Source organism: Nyctibius grandis, chromosome 6 (genome assembly GCF_013368605.1).
Source record: "Nyctibius grandis isolate bNycGra1 chromosome 6, bNycGra1.pri, whole genome shotgun sequence".
Taxonomy (NCBI): domain Eukaryota; kingdom Metazoa; phylum Chordata; class Aves; order Nyctibiiformes; family Nyctibiidae; genus Nyctibius; species Nyctibius grandis.
Genome location: NC_090663.1, coordinates 35687153 through 35701992, shown reverse-complemented (window position 1 = coordinate 35701992; position 14840 = coordinate 35687153). Strand labels below are relative to the sequence as shown.

Sequence of the window (14840 nt, the reverse complement as noted above, 5' to 3'; positions counted from 1 at the left end):
TCCCACTGACCACCACTCTCTGGCTTCTTTCCTTCAGCCAGTTCACAATCCACCTCACTACCCGATCATCCAGACCACACTTCCTCAGTTTAGCTGCGAGGATGCTGTGGGAGACCGTGTCAAACGCTTTACTGAAATCAAGATAGACCACATCCACAGCTTTACCATCATCTATCCACCGGGTTATGTCCTCATAAAAGGCTATCAAGTTGGTTAACCATGACTTCCCATTGGTGAAGCCATGCTGAGTGCCCCTAATGATCCCCCTATCCTTGATGTGCCTAGAGACAGCACCAAGAACAAGTTGTTCCATCACCTTTCCGGGGATGGAGGTGAGGCTGACCGGTCTATAGTTACCAGGGTCCTCCTTCTTGCCCTTTTTGAAGACTGGAGTGACATTCGCTTTCCTCCAGTCCTCAGGCACCTCTCCCGTTGCCCACGACTTAGCAAAGATGATGGAGAGTGGCCTAGCAATGACTTCCGCCAGCTCCCTCAGCATCCGCGGGTGCATCCCATCAGGGCCCATGGATTTATGGACGTCCAGATTGCTTAATTGGTCCCTGACCCAGCCCTCATCAACCAAGACAGATTCCTCCTCTATCCTGACTTCTTCTGGGGCCTCAGGGGTCCGGGGCTCCTCAGGACAGCCTCCAGCAGTATAGACAGAGGCAAAGAAGGCATTCAGTAACTCCGCCTTCTTTTTATCCTCTGTCTCCAGGGCCCCCACCTCATTCATCAGTGGGCCTACATTGCCTCTAGTGTTGGCTTTACCTGCAATGTATTTGAAGAAGCCCTTTCTGTTGTCCTTGACCTCTCTTGCAAGGTTTAATTCCAAGGAGGCCTTAGCTTTCCTAGTTGCCTCCCTACATCCTCTGACAACAGACTTATATTCCTCCCAAGTGGCCAGCCCCTCCTTCCATGATCTGTACACCCTCTTCTTCCACTTGAGTTTGCCCAGCAGTTCCCTGTTTAACCATGCAGGTCTCCTGGTACCCTTCCTTGACTTCCTACCTGTTGGGATGCTCTGATCTTGAGCTCGGAAGAAGCAGTCCTTGAATGCTAACCAACTATCTTGGGCTCCCTTACCTTCTAGTACCCTGTCCCATGGGATTTCCCCTAGCAATTGCTTGAAAAGGCCGAAGTTGGCCCTCGTGAAGTCCAGGGTTGTGATTCTGCTGTCCCTCTCTTCTCATGCAGTATTTTACTGAAGCACATCTTTCAGCAAGTCATCCAGTTTGTACACGAAGACATAATGAACAGAAAGATTCTCCTGGTGGCTTATTCCAAATCTCAGTATATCTGCATGCACTGTCCATTCAAATCATGATGTCCTAATCAGTTATGCTTTTTATTCACTGAAATACTAAAAAACCTTATGTAGTTACGTTATGTAAAATGAATTCATATTTCAATAATTTATTTTCATTATTATAGGTACCATTGACGGAGAGTAAATTCTCTGCAATGTAATGATTACAATCCAAGTTGAGTTCACCATAGTATCTAAGATTACTTTACAACCTACCAGTATTTTTAATTCTGCCTTTTAGCTGAGAAGAACTCTTCCTCTTATTCTTCAATTTAGGTGTTTTATCTTTTGATGCCAAGCTTGCTTGCGCTGACGCTTTTCTAGATTTAAATGTCTTCGTCACAGTAGTTGGGTCTACTGGATCAGGCATGCTGCTAAAACTCTCCAAAGACTCTTCATCAAACTCTCTTCTCCTGCTCATATCAGACTGATTTTTATGACCGGAAGCATTGTTTTGTACTGATACTGCAAAACCTGCTTTCAGCTGAGACTGATCATCTTTTTTGACTTCCAGGCTATCGTTAAGCCAAGTTGATCTTTTTTCCATTTCCTCTTCATGTTGTCTATGACTCCTTCTGTCAGAAAGACAGACCACAATATATCATAACCTAGTCTCTCAGATAGAAACAGCGTGTATTACCAGACAAATAGCTTTATCCATAATGCAAGTTATCTGCCCTAGTTACTTAGTCATCAACTGAACACTGAAAAAAAAAAAAAAAAATCTAGTGAGAACCCTTCCAAATGGAAAATGGAAAACGGAAAACATTTGAAGAAATTCACATTTATCACTGATTTCAACCTCCATATACTTATGCAGCTACTGCTGTGCTGAAGGACAGCAATATTGCTGTACCACATTTCTTAAAACAACATTCATTACAATCTACTGTAGCACAAAAAATAAGCATTCACTGAAATGATATCCTCCAGTTACTCAAACAGCTGTTTCAAAAAACATGGAAATGAAATCTTCCTCCACTTACAAAATGTATCATAAAACCACTCCAACACTATATTTGATCTTAAAATATTAATGAAATAATACATTAGTTAATATACAGAAAAGCAGAACACTTTACTGAAAAAAGTAAAAAAAATGAACTAGAAAATGCAAAAGTAAAGCTCATCTTGTAATTCTATTACAATAAATTCCCTAAAAGAATGATGAATTCCCACAAGGCCCAGAAAAGGGAGGAGAAAGGGAGAAAAAATTATTAAAGAAGAGTTGCACTGTGACATTAAATACCTTTGTTTTTCTGTTCCATTAGAGGAACTGCTTTCAAAAGGTTTGGGGAATGCCATATACTCAGTTTTCCCAGAAGCATTATGATCTAGAGGATGTTGCTGCTGCTGCTGCTCACTGCTGTGTGGGGAAATATTGTGTGCAAAATCTCCAAAACCAGAAGTGAACACTGGATTACAGTTAATACCTACAAAGTAAATAAGAGAGTCAGAAGATACTACCTCATTTATCTGTGTGATAAAAGTTAAATTTGAGACAGTGTGGCAACAAAGTTATGAAGCAAAAATACAGTGGAGAAGTAAGAAAAAAAATGTTTTCATCCTGAAAGCACTGCAATAATCAGAATTTATCTTAAATACAGGTTTCGAACATTACTGGATACTACATATGCCACTGCAATCCCATCAGTGGAGAGATGAAGGTACTTCAACAAACCCCAGTAAAGAGCTCGTACTCATGAAGGTAAAAATTACATCAGTTCCAAAAAAAGGCAGAGTTCTGCCTGCATGAAGACTTTATCAACACTTCAGCTACCATCAAACTGATGAGAAAATTCCAATGGTACAAGTATTCATAGGGCCAAAGAAGTCATAAATTCACAATACTTATTTTAACTTTAGAACCTTTATAGCAGTGGCAAATTGAATGTAACTACTCTTCTGTGCAGGTTCCATATAATTTAAAACAGACTTTAGAATCTGAAAGCTAAAATCTAGGTCTATGCCTATTTCCTGGTTTCCTGAAAAGGCTGAAATATATTATTAAGACAGTTTTAACAACTTTTAACGATACAGTAAAATACCTACACTTTTTTCAGTTTCAAATTCAACAGTAAAAATAGATTTGGTAATGAGATTATGAACCCTGTATCCAAGTCAACAGTTACTGTATACCTCTGATCGGAACAACACTTAGTAATATGCTCCATTTACAGGCATTTCAAACAAAAATGAGTGCTGGAAGTTCTAAGAAAAAGAGAAATAATTACCAAGTGCCACCAAAAAATTAGAGGGTCCACTTAGAACACTCAAATGATTGCTGAAGGTATGTAAAAGCTTCAAACAATGCTTTTCACATGCTGGATGAAGAACATTTAAAATGTTAACTTTGTGGAGTGAGTATTTTTAACTATAATCAACTTCTTATTGAGAAAGTCTTGCTTTTCATACTGAAGTCAAAATATACAATTGTTCAACAATAAAGACTAACAAACTTCTGCTAAGATAGTCATGGCACATGAGCCAGCAGTGTGCCCTTGTGGCCAAGAAGGCCAATGGCATCCTGGGGTGTATTAGAAAGGGTGTGGTCAGCAGGTCAAGAGAGGTTCTCCTCCCCCTCTACTCTGCCCTGCTGAGGCCGCATCTGGAATATTGTGTCCAGTTCTGGGCCCCTCAGTTCAAGAAGGACAGGGAACTGCTAGAGAGAGTCCAGCGCAGAGCCACGAAGATGATTAAGGGAGTGGAACATCTCCCTTATGAGGAGAGGCTGAGGGAGCTGGGTCTCTTTAGCTTGGAGAAGAGGAGACTGAGGGGTGACCTCATTAATGTTTATAAATATGTAAAGGGCAAGTGTCATGAGGATGGAGCCAGGCTCTTCTCAGTGACATCCCTTGACAGAACAAGGGGCAATGGGTGCAAGCTGGAACACAGGAGGTTCCACTTAAATATGAGGAAAAACTTCTTTACTGTAAGGGTGACCGAACACTGGAACAGGCTGCCCAAAGAGGTTGTGGAGTCTCCTTCTCTGGAGACATTCAAAACCCGCCTGGGCGCGTTCCTGTGTGATATGGTCTAGGCAATCCTGCTCCGGCAGGGGGATTGGACTAGATGATCTTTCGAGGTCCCTTCCAATCCCTAACATTCTGTGATTCTGTGATAATATGGACTCATTCAAGTACTGTTTAGGACCATTTCAATATAAAGGAAAAGTCAGAGAGTTTCAGCAAGTTCACATTAAGATTTCAATTAAATGAGGGAATGGAACTTTTCAAAATTCATATTACTTGTCACACCTGTAGTAATACTCACCTGGAGCAAAGGAAGAACAATTAGCAAATCCTGGTACATTAAACAGGTTCACAGGTTGTGGAGGAAAGCTGAACGGACAGAAAACAGGAGATGGAGGTGGTGGCACACTACTGCCTCTCTCCTTTCTTGATGGCTTCTCTTTACACTGTTGTTCCTCTTGCTGGCGCGTAAGATCATTTAACATTTGTTTCAACCTTGAAAACCAGGAAAAATAAGCATTTGGGGGAAAAAAAGAATGCTAAAGGAAAGCTGTAAATTTATACTCAAGTAATTTGAGATTCATATTATCTCATCTGCCCCATATAATGTACATAAAGAACCGCTCCATTTAACTAGCAAAAAAAAAAAACTTCAAGAAAAAGAAACTTGCATTTAATCCTGAGCAACAGACAGGAACGGTTTTAAAACCAACCACTCTGCAGAGTGGTCATGTTTACAGAAGTTAAAAATCTTTGCAAGAACTACAAAAAATTGACTAGATACTAAAAAAAATAAGCAGGCTGAAAAGGAAACTTAAACAGAAGTTACAAAATATTTGCAGAATTGTCATCAAAACTACTTTAAAATATTATGTAAGAGGCCAGTAACTATATACCACTTACCAAATGTAAGACAGAGATGAAGAGCGTGAACTTTCATGCAATAAATTAAAGTGACTATTACATTTTTTTTTAAAAAAAGATCATTGTTCAGAAAGTAAAAGTAGTACAGGCCAAATGGAGCATTAAGTAAGCATAAATTCTGCCTGACAACACTAAAAGGACAAAAAGCTTTTCCACCACCTTTCCACAACCATTAGAATCCAGAATCGTGCCAGGTAGTCTAGCAAAGACTACAGACATAAAAGCATATTCAAGGAAAGCTAGTCTAAACCAAAAAAGCCAAATAAATCTATTGCAACAGATTTTTGGAAGAGATGCCAACTTTGAGTAATCTTTAGCAAAGAGAACCAAAAGAACCATCTCAAAGGTGTTAAAGTAGTGGCGACAAACACAAAAAATTATGTATACAATTTCAAAAGCTTGTAATCAACCTCAGAAGTTCAATAGTCTCATATTTAACCATTATCTGTAATCTTTTATTCTCATAACCATGTTCTCTGTTACTGAAGCATTTCAAATTCCACAGTCAAACACTAATACAGCCAACAAACCTTTGGATATTGTTCTGCTGCCAAGTCAGTTGAGTGTAACACTGGTTTAATTGATGCATAATAAGATGTACTTGTGAAGATGCAACATTATTTGGCATCATACTGTAAGGGCCTGTAAGCAAAGTCTGTAGAAGACAAGAGAGGGTCTGTGGAAAGAAAACAAATGATAGTGACCAAATTACCAAAATCAGAAGTTTTGCTGGAAAGATTAGAGAGAAAAAAAGACAGAAAAATAAGAACAGCAAAACATCTGCTCTTCATATCTACCTGCTGATCCTGCATCAAAGTTTGACAAATGCTAACAGCTAAATTCATGCTGTTTCTTCAACTGATTGATCTGCTCTTGCCATTGTTCCTTTTCTTCCACATATGAAACTTCGGAACATCCACCGAAGGTTTTTCCTGACGGTCGCATACTTATGTTTTGCTGTTGCCTGGTCTTAGACAATGGATGATAATTCCCATCTGCTGCAAGAGGACAACACTTTTTCCACCTGGGCAGAGGGAAAAAAAGGAAGAATGAGGACAAAACCTGACATTTCAAACAACTTTTTCTAATGATACTTCCATTATTCATATTATGTTTCAGTTGTATGTCAACAACTCACTTAGCACAAGCCATTTCAGCATGCCAGCTAATCACCCGTGCGATTTTGTCAATCCAACATTACCCTAAACAAATGGAAAAGAACAGCCACCCAACTGACAATGACTATCAAAAAAGAACTGCTAAGGATGTTTCTGGATCTTGTTTTTAGTATGTCCGTTATGGATATATAGTATGTACTCAGATGAAAATAGAAGCCACCAACACAATACACTAAGATTTAAGAAGCCTAGCTCCTGACTAGAAGGCCACTATCTACTAAAATTATTTTGGTATCAAAAACAGAGGAAATCAATTGAAGAGATAAACATTACTTTTAACATGGCATTTTCATTTAGTTACAAAAAGCTTATTAAGGAAACCAATCAGGTAAGCAAGAGTTAAAAATATTCATGTTTATTAAAAAAATCAAATAAATAGTTTTCAAAGCTACAAAAGCCAACAATTTGAAAGCAAAAATTTCAGAGTTAGTTTAATTCTCTGAATTACTTTTTTTGAAGAGACTGATCAATATCAGGGCAAAAATTTCATATAGGCTATCTTTTAAGCTGATTAAAACAACATGGAAACATAAGAAGCTACTGCAACACAACTGGAGAGCTCAATGGCAGACATTTACTATGACTGGAAACAGAAGAAATAATCGAATTAGTTATACACACTGCAGCTACAGAGATTCAGACAAGAAAGCACCACTCCACACAGCTCCCTAGCAAGCAGAAAGAAATTTCACTTTGCTGTAAAAGGATGCTTATAGTTAATGCAATGCTTCTCCCACCCCTTCCAAATATACTCTGATGAGCATCAGGTCAACAAGTAACACCACTAACCTATCCTTGTTTTCTTTAACAAAATATGCATTTTCTGGTATGTTGTTATTGGGATAAACAGAGAAACTGTCATTCAAACTTGATGCATCTTCCTCCTCTTCTTCTGCCTGACCAACTCCATCAGAGAGATAACCGTCTTCATCTCCATCCTCTTCTAGTGCACACTGGGTAGAACCTCCCCAGGTAGCCATTGTCCTAGTGAACATTGGAGAAAAAATTGTTCTCAAACATTGGGGTGTGTTTGGGAAGGGAGGAGTACTTTTTTTTTCGTTTATGACAAATTATTAAAACAATCTGTTGACAATTCCAAGTCTGTCTTTCTTCAGTTAATCAAAAGCTGCAACCGAATTAATTTAAACATTATCTCACCAATGCAAAATCAAACTAGGATTCTTCTGATACTGGGAGAGTTAAATAAAATTACTTACTGTTTTGGAAAATATAAACTTTACTATTATTATGAATGGTGTAGAGATGAAGAAAAATTACTCTGAGCATTAGGGCATTTTCCACAAATTCTCTTCTCTTAGGTGATTTTCACCATTTATGGAGCAGAGGAGACTAAATATGCTAGGAAGACTTATACACCTGGCACGTTGCCAACTAACAGTCAATTTAGAAGTCAAGAAATTAACTTACTGCTCTGTTATATCATCACATTCAGTGCTCAGATGAAAACAGGCAACTGCCCCAAGACTGACATCCTCAGGGACACAACAGAAGCACCCACTGACTAGGGCACAGAGTGACTCATATTCTTACTTTTCAGTCCTACTCTGCTGTGGAGTACAGCTGAGCTTCTGATCCTTCACTTTTAACAGATGCAGCAACAGCAGACATTGTTTCTGCAAGCTCTCTCCTCCTCTGATGTTCAGCCATTAAAGCTTCAAGTTGCTTTCTTCTCTGTCGCAATTCTTCTCGTAAAATCTCATGTCTTCTCATCTCAGACCATAACTGTTTGCAGTAAAATGGAAGACATCAGAATATAAGCAAAATAAATACAAGCACTTTAAAATTTCAGTATTTGATACTACACTGGTACCTTTTTGTTCTGTACTGAAGTTACAGTACAGAAAGCTGCAAAATACATCCCATATTTACTATTTATCCCAAATACTGCAAAATCTAAGAAGGTAATTAAACATTATAGGGCAGAATTTTTTAAGAAAAATGCACGTTTTCCTCCCCACTGTTTTTAATCGCATAATTTATGCATTATTAGTTAGCTCTGAGTAGCATGATAAGAGTACTGCCTTCTGAAGAAATCTGAAAATTGTGCCAAGTACTTCTCGATAACTAAGTAGATGATACAAGAAAAGGATTGTCTGCAACCTGCAGAAACTTCAAGTTGCAGTGTATGTTTGAACAAGACTTAAGGAAGCCATGATTTACAAAGAAGAGCACATAAAGGGAAAGGTACAGGTAGAAAGAGGCCTTTATTGACCTTAAATTAGACACAGTGAAAGCATAAATGGCAAGATACTTTTACAAACATGTAAACAGCATAACATAATAACTTACAAAAACAATTGTGTAAGTGAACTAGACTAGAAAATGCAGACTTGAGAGACAGGCAAGTAACAATGTACTCAAGCCTGAAGCAACTGAACTAGTTGGTGGTGCTGGAACTAAGTAGTTTTCCAACAAAAATCCACACATTTTGATAATAATCCAACCTGTTTGTAGAAGTGTTAGCAATTGCATCAGCATATTCATTTTAGAGACAGTTTCTTTTTAGCAGGAAGAATTTGATCTTTTTATTTAGTGAAAAGAGACAAGTTGTCCTATAATGCTTATTTGGAAGATGCCAAAGTTCTGAAATTCTCCTCTTGGAGAAGGAAAAATTTGGCTTTTAATGACAACAGTACAGGCATTGCCCAATGCGCCTCACCTAATCCTGTTAAAGGAAAATTTACAAGAATGCTGATGAAACTCACAGAGAAAGTCTATTGAAAAAGGTATTTTTCACATATTTGTTTCTGATGTCTAGTCAAGAAAACACACTTCATCACATATCCCTCCACCCCTACAAATGCCTAGCACAAATTCTCAGAAAGGACTAAGTAATATCTAGATCATTATTTAAGACATGAATTTTGGGGGAAGAGGGGAAGGAAGATGTGTAGAAAACAAACTATGTTTTGAATACTGCCATCATTTTCTTCATGGATGACTTCCCTGTGGTATACACTATCAAATGTTCACAGTACAAATTCAAAACTAATTCAAATTCTCCATTAATATTTAACAAGAACTGCTATATTTGGGGAAAGATCTCTTGCCAGTTCAAGTCAACATTTACTTCTTTCCAGAAATGAACAAAGAAGTTATACAAACACTTTGCTAAAACAGCTAACTACTTCCACTCCCTGTGGCAAGTACTTAAAAACGCATCCAAGTTACTTAGAACTTTTCTCCTTTTTAAATCTTTTTTAAGTCACAGAATATCAAGTATGAAATACCTCATTGCCTACTGGTACAGATTCATCAAATTCCAAGTAAAGTCTTGCCAGCTGTGTTACACTCATTCATGGCCGGAGTTGAGGTTGCTGGTGAAGTCTGCCTGTTTGCTGGGCAGTTACCCAGACCAGCTGACAACTGAAAGAGAAAGAAAAATGGCAAAATAGAGTACAGCACCTTTCTAAAACTTACGTGCTGTTAAAACCCAACAGAGTTCAGGCTTTATGAGATACGAGAATTAGTATTCAGTGAAAAGGGATTTTTTGAATCAAGGCTAAATACTTATTTCAGAACTTAACCAAGAATCAACAAAACTTATTTTTATGTAATATACTATTATATAATTGCTGTAGATGCACAATACTGATATTTACTGCTCACTTCATAGAAAAAAAGTTCATCTTTAAAGAGTATGAGAAACAGTACAGCAATGTGCAGTTAAGTCTGAATACGACAAAGTGTTGCTCATGCTTACAAGATTCAATGTTGTTTCAAAACATCAGACCCCGCAAATTACTAAGAGGAGTGAAAAGGCAGTGACTAGCAGGTATGGACAGACAAATTTCAGGCTAAAAATTAGATAGAAGGTTGTCTAACTTTGAACACTTTAAATCAAGGCTTCTGAGGACAAACTGCAGTGAAATTAGAGCTTGATACAGCAATCACTGAGCAAGAACCTCCAATGGAATAAGATAACCAGAGCTCTTCTCTAGGCTTAGAAATCCAGCTGCTTACAGTATACAAGTATTACCAATTTTAAGGTTTTTTTCCAATTTTTATAGTGAAAAAATGGTGTGAAAAATATTTTATGTTTCATGGCTCAACAGCTTAAGGAGGCAAAGAAATACATTCTACCTACTTGAAGGTCAGGACAAGCTTTCTGTAACACTTGAATTTTTTCTTGAATTTCAATCAGTTTTCTTCTTTCTTCTTGTAACTGCTTAAGTTCACGCTGCTGCTGCTGAAGTTTAGCTTCATAAAACTTCTCTCTGTGGAAATAAGTTATCCGCATATTACTTGGCAAGAAGTTGCCTAAAGCGTGATTCTATATCCTTTGACAAAGGCCTACCTTGCTTTTTCATTTAGTCCTATATCTTTTTGTAACTTGTTGGTACTAGCCCGGACATTGTTTGGTTGTTGCTTTGTCTCTTCCACCTCACCCAAAAACAAGTCACCAATATTAGATGCATTTGCAATTGTCGCTTGAGGTTCTGGATCATCATCCTAAAAGGATATCAGAAAGGCAGACTATTTTCAAGTTGATACACAAAATGTAATAAGTTTACTTTGTCAAACTAATTTTTCAAAACTAAACAGTCTGAATAGCTCTATCTTTAGTTCAGATCATAAACTGAGAAGTCATTGTCTTCATGACTTTGAGATAAAGTTACTGAGAGAATTTAAAGTTACAAAGCTCACACTATCGAAACTTCCACTATAAATTCACGATAACTTGCCTCATTCTGGAAGCATAAGCTATTTGAATTGTATTTTAGGCCTACGACTGAGTGGATAGATACACACAGGCATGTCAAGAAACAAAGAGAGAGGTGAAGAGAGGAATAGAAGGAGACTGAGGTGAACAAGACTGCTTAATTACTGTAGTTATGAAGTTAAATACTACTATTAACATCTTAAAATAAAAACAAAACTACTCTTGAAAGTTAAATCTAAAATATTTTAGAAACAGTCTTCTACATGGTTCTGTATTCCACTTTGCTTGTTTTCATAATTTTTGTATGCTTGGTTCTCAACTTAAATTGAAAATACTAAACTGAACAGGAGAGATCATCATCAGTGACCAAGTATGACACAGCTATGCAGAGCTACAGTACCATTACTGAGTACATATAGATACAAGCCCTCTAAATATGAAGGAAAGATTGAAGACGTGCCATTAATTAGGTTATTTATTAAGGAAGTTGCTATATCGTCTCTAATTCTGATTTATACCACTGTACATTCAACATCTCTCTAGTGATTATAAAAAACAAGCCTGATCCAGATGCTGAGAAATTTGATAGCAGTATAATCTTGAAATAACAATATAGCTTTTATACTGTTGCTATCGTAAAACGTATGTTCTAATTGAGACTGACTTTAGAGTTCTCACATAAAGCCACTACATTTCTGATACACCTATGTGTATTCAGTATGCAGACATTACATTAGATGGTGCTCAAATGGGAGCATTCTGTAGGGACATTAGACATATGAAAGTGTTTTTTTTCAGAATCTTGAGGGCCAGCTATGTATTGACAGTGTTTTTAATTTAGAATATCTCATGCTAATTTAGTGATGTTTATTAAAAACAAAAACATGCCCCCCAAACCAAAGTACGCCAACTTGAACATGTTGCAACATCCAAAGATTTTAATTGAAAACAAATAATTTTCCTCACTGATTGAACAATGTTACAAAACCTAGGATTCAAAAACTAAAACTGATGAATATTCATTATAAGCTTAAAAATGTAGACTAATATTATTTAAAAAAATATTAGACTTCTTGGTTCATATTTTGTAAGCCAGTGCTAAGGTTAAGTATTAAGGCCATTCTTCCATCACGTTAGCATCCCCCAAGAAAATTTCAGATTTGAACTGCAGAAGTATCATCCTTGACTTCAGAAAAATCAAACAGTATCTCTTTTATACATTACATGAAATAATGAATGATACACTTTTGTGCACAGATTTACATTCATAAATACCTGCACCATAGCAGCAAGGTTTTGTAACTGTCTAAGTTTCTGTTTTGCAGCTATAAGCCTATTGATCTTCTGCTCAAACTCAGCATCTCCAGCATCACCACCCAGGCTGCTTCTGTGACTAGATATGGAATCTTCACTAACTCTATCTTCTTCCACTTCATCATCTTCACCTTGGGGTAGGTCAGTATCTTTGTCATCCTCCCTATTATGACAGTCTGGAGGCAGGGAGAGGAGGAAACAAAACAGTACCAATGACACATTATTGAACTGCTGAAGTCAACTGTAATTATTGGACATTAGAAAATACCATCTTAATGATTAGACTCTTGAACATTTTGCTCATCAAACAAGGTTCTCCCAAAGTCTGTGCAGCTATGAGAATTATTTGCACTACGACTTAAAATTATTAGAAGATTTTAGAACGTACCTAGAGTAGAAGACATTTTTAGAGTCCTTATATTAGCAGCAGATCGGTTATTTATTTCACAGTCTGTATTAAGATGTCTTCCATCTCTGTTATTAGTTCCACATTGTACATTTGAGTTGCTATTTATTTCACTCCAACTACTGATTCCTTGGGGGTTTCTAGGGTAAAATACATTACTCATGTTAACTTTTCAAGAACTGATATTGATGGAATTTTACTTCAGCCATTTTATTAACCAGCTTTTATAGGAATGTGTCTTGCCCCTGAAAAAAGAGTCAACTCCATATAAAATCAGTCCAGACATTTGGAATTTCTCAATATCTATTTCTTCAATAGTTTTTTTTTTTTAAGCAATCAGAAGCAGCTGTGAATTATCCCCTGCTAGATCTACAACAATACAAGAGGCTTTCAAGGTATGTGTCTATATTATAAAAGCTAGATTAGTATTTATTTCTGCACAGTGAAGATCCTTGATGCACACAGTTGTCCTGTTAGACTATAGCTCTAAATGCCTCTCTAAACTGAAGTTTGTTTTTATTCCATTTCTCTAGTCTAGGTCTGTTAACATTCTAGTGGAATTCCATACACATAATTCAGCGCTTAAACCCAAAGGAATTACAGATTTTGAAGTCTCTTATAGTGATTTTCTAAATGTCCAATATAATCTACATTTGCTATATAAATAAGTGACCCAGGACAGGATTATTATTCATCATCTGTATAAGAAAGCTACTTCAAATTAGAAAATTTGGAAAGTTAATGTAATCACAGAATTAAGTTACTTCTGGTTGACTGAAATAATGTGTAGCTTCAGGAAACCTGTAACAACTTAGCTACAAAGATTTAGGATGACAAAAAATACGACAACCTAATATTTGTAACAGGCTGTGGATCCTCATGTTCAGAATCACTTTCTGATTCTTCTGATTCTTCCTCTTCCTTAGTGTTTTCGTTCACAGCATCTGTCATCATATCAGATGTTTGCTCATAGTAGTGAACTAACTCGCGTAACTCATTCAGCCTCTTACGAACTTCATTTAGCTTCCTGAGGAGAAAAAAAGAATATGCTATGTGTTTTGTCACATTAATCAAATCTATGTAGAGTTGAAAAGCATATATATCATTTATAGTTCTTAAAGTTTGCTGCCATTTTCCTAGCTGTAAGAACCTTCTGCTTGAAGCTCTGAACTCATTTAACTGTCTTGAACCATTTACTAAATGGTCTATAATACTAAATAAAGTAGATTAAAATATGAAATCATTTCTTAACACAGAGCTTATTAAAAAAGTAACACTCAAAATCACTAAAGCACATTATGAAAAAAAATAAAGAACTTTTACTGAAGATTTTCTGTTGGATTTAGATTGTCATCCTCTTCACTCTCATTCTGAGAAACCAGGGAACCAGGAGGATAGGGAGCAGATGCCAGGCTATTTGATTCACCATTGACAATAGTTACTACAGGACCAGAAGCAGCTGAAGTTGTACTTCTTTGATCAATACTCCTTTGAGGAGAATCTGAAGTAGGAAAAACTACAGAAAAGAAATATAGCTCATAAGAACAACTTGCAAAAAGGAACACACTTAACTGAATTATATTAAAATGTAACTACAGACAATATTACCAACTTATAAAACAGCAATTAATAACTTCTTCTGTTAGAAGAACAAAAGCTTTTGTCTTAAGTTTCATGCCATGCAGTGCCGATAGGTAAAGTGTAATAAGTAGCTTCTATAAACAAGACTTCAGTTAGTGCCTTTTAGCTTTATCAAACTTCAGAAGTGTAAGCTTTCATGCTGTAAATCTGCCCAAAGAGTTCTTTTAAGGGTTTATTTATGGCTGAATTGCTTTTTTTGAAATTTAACATTTCAACAAGAGAAAAAGAAAAATCCTATCAATTTTTTTCCTCTGCTAAGCTCTTGCATCCATATGGTGTAGAACAGATTTGAGATTTAATGTTTTCTTTTTCCAGCTACTTGAAATCATATCCAAATATGTTCATGTTATATGCATTAAGTACATGTAGAAAGATGGATGTATAGTAATGTAACTATGAAATCAGTCTGCCC

At 36.7% G+C, this 14840-nt stretch overlaps 1 protein-coding gene across 1 annotated transcript in view; it reads right to left on the bottom strand.

The window, feature by feature from the left end:
• The window catches only part of PCM1 (pericentriolar material 1), a 49299-nt gene that overhangs the window by 16619 nt on the left and 17840 nt on the right, over positions 1-14840 (bottom strand). Inside the window, 17 exon segments of the mRNA XM_068402602.1 lie at positions 1526-1884; positions 2559-2742; positions 4583-4776; positions 5736-5881; positions 6003-6038; positions 6040-6229; positions 7173-7367; positions 7935-7963; positions 7965-8126; positions 9635-9670; positions 9672-9770; positions 10492-10621; positions 10702-10856; positions 12343-12557; positions 12770-12927; positions 13638-13814; positions 14111-14303. Of these exon segments, the coding sequence (XP_068258703.1) occupies positions 1526-1884; positions 2559-2742; positions 4583-4776; positions 5736-5881; positions 6003-6038; positions 6040-6229; positions 7173-7367; positions 7935-7963; positions 7965-8126; positions 9635-9670; positions 9672-9770; positions 10492-10621; positions 10702-10856; positions 12343-12557; positions 12770-12927; positions 13638-13814; positions 14111-14303 (2658 nt within the window).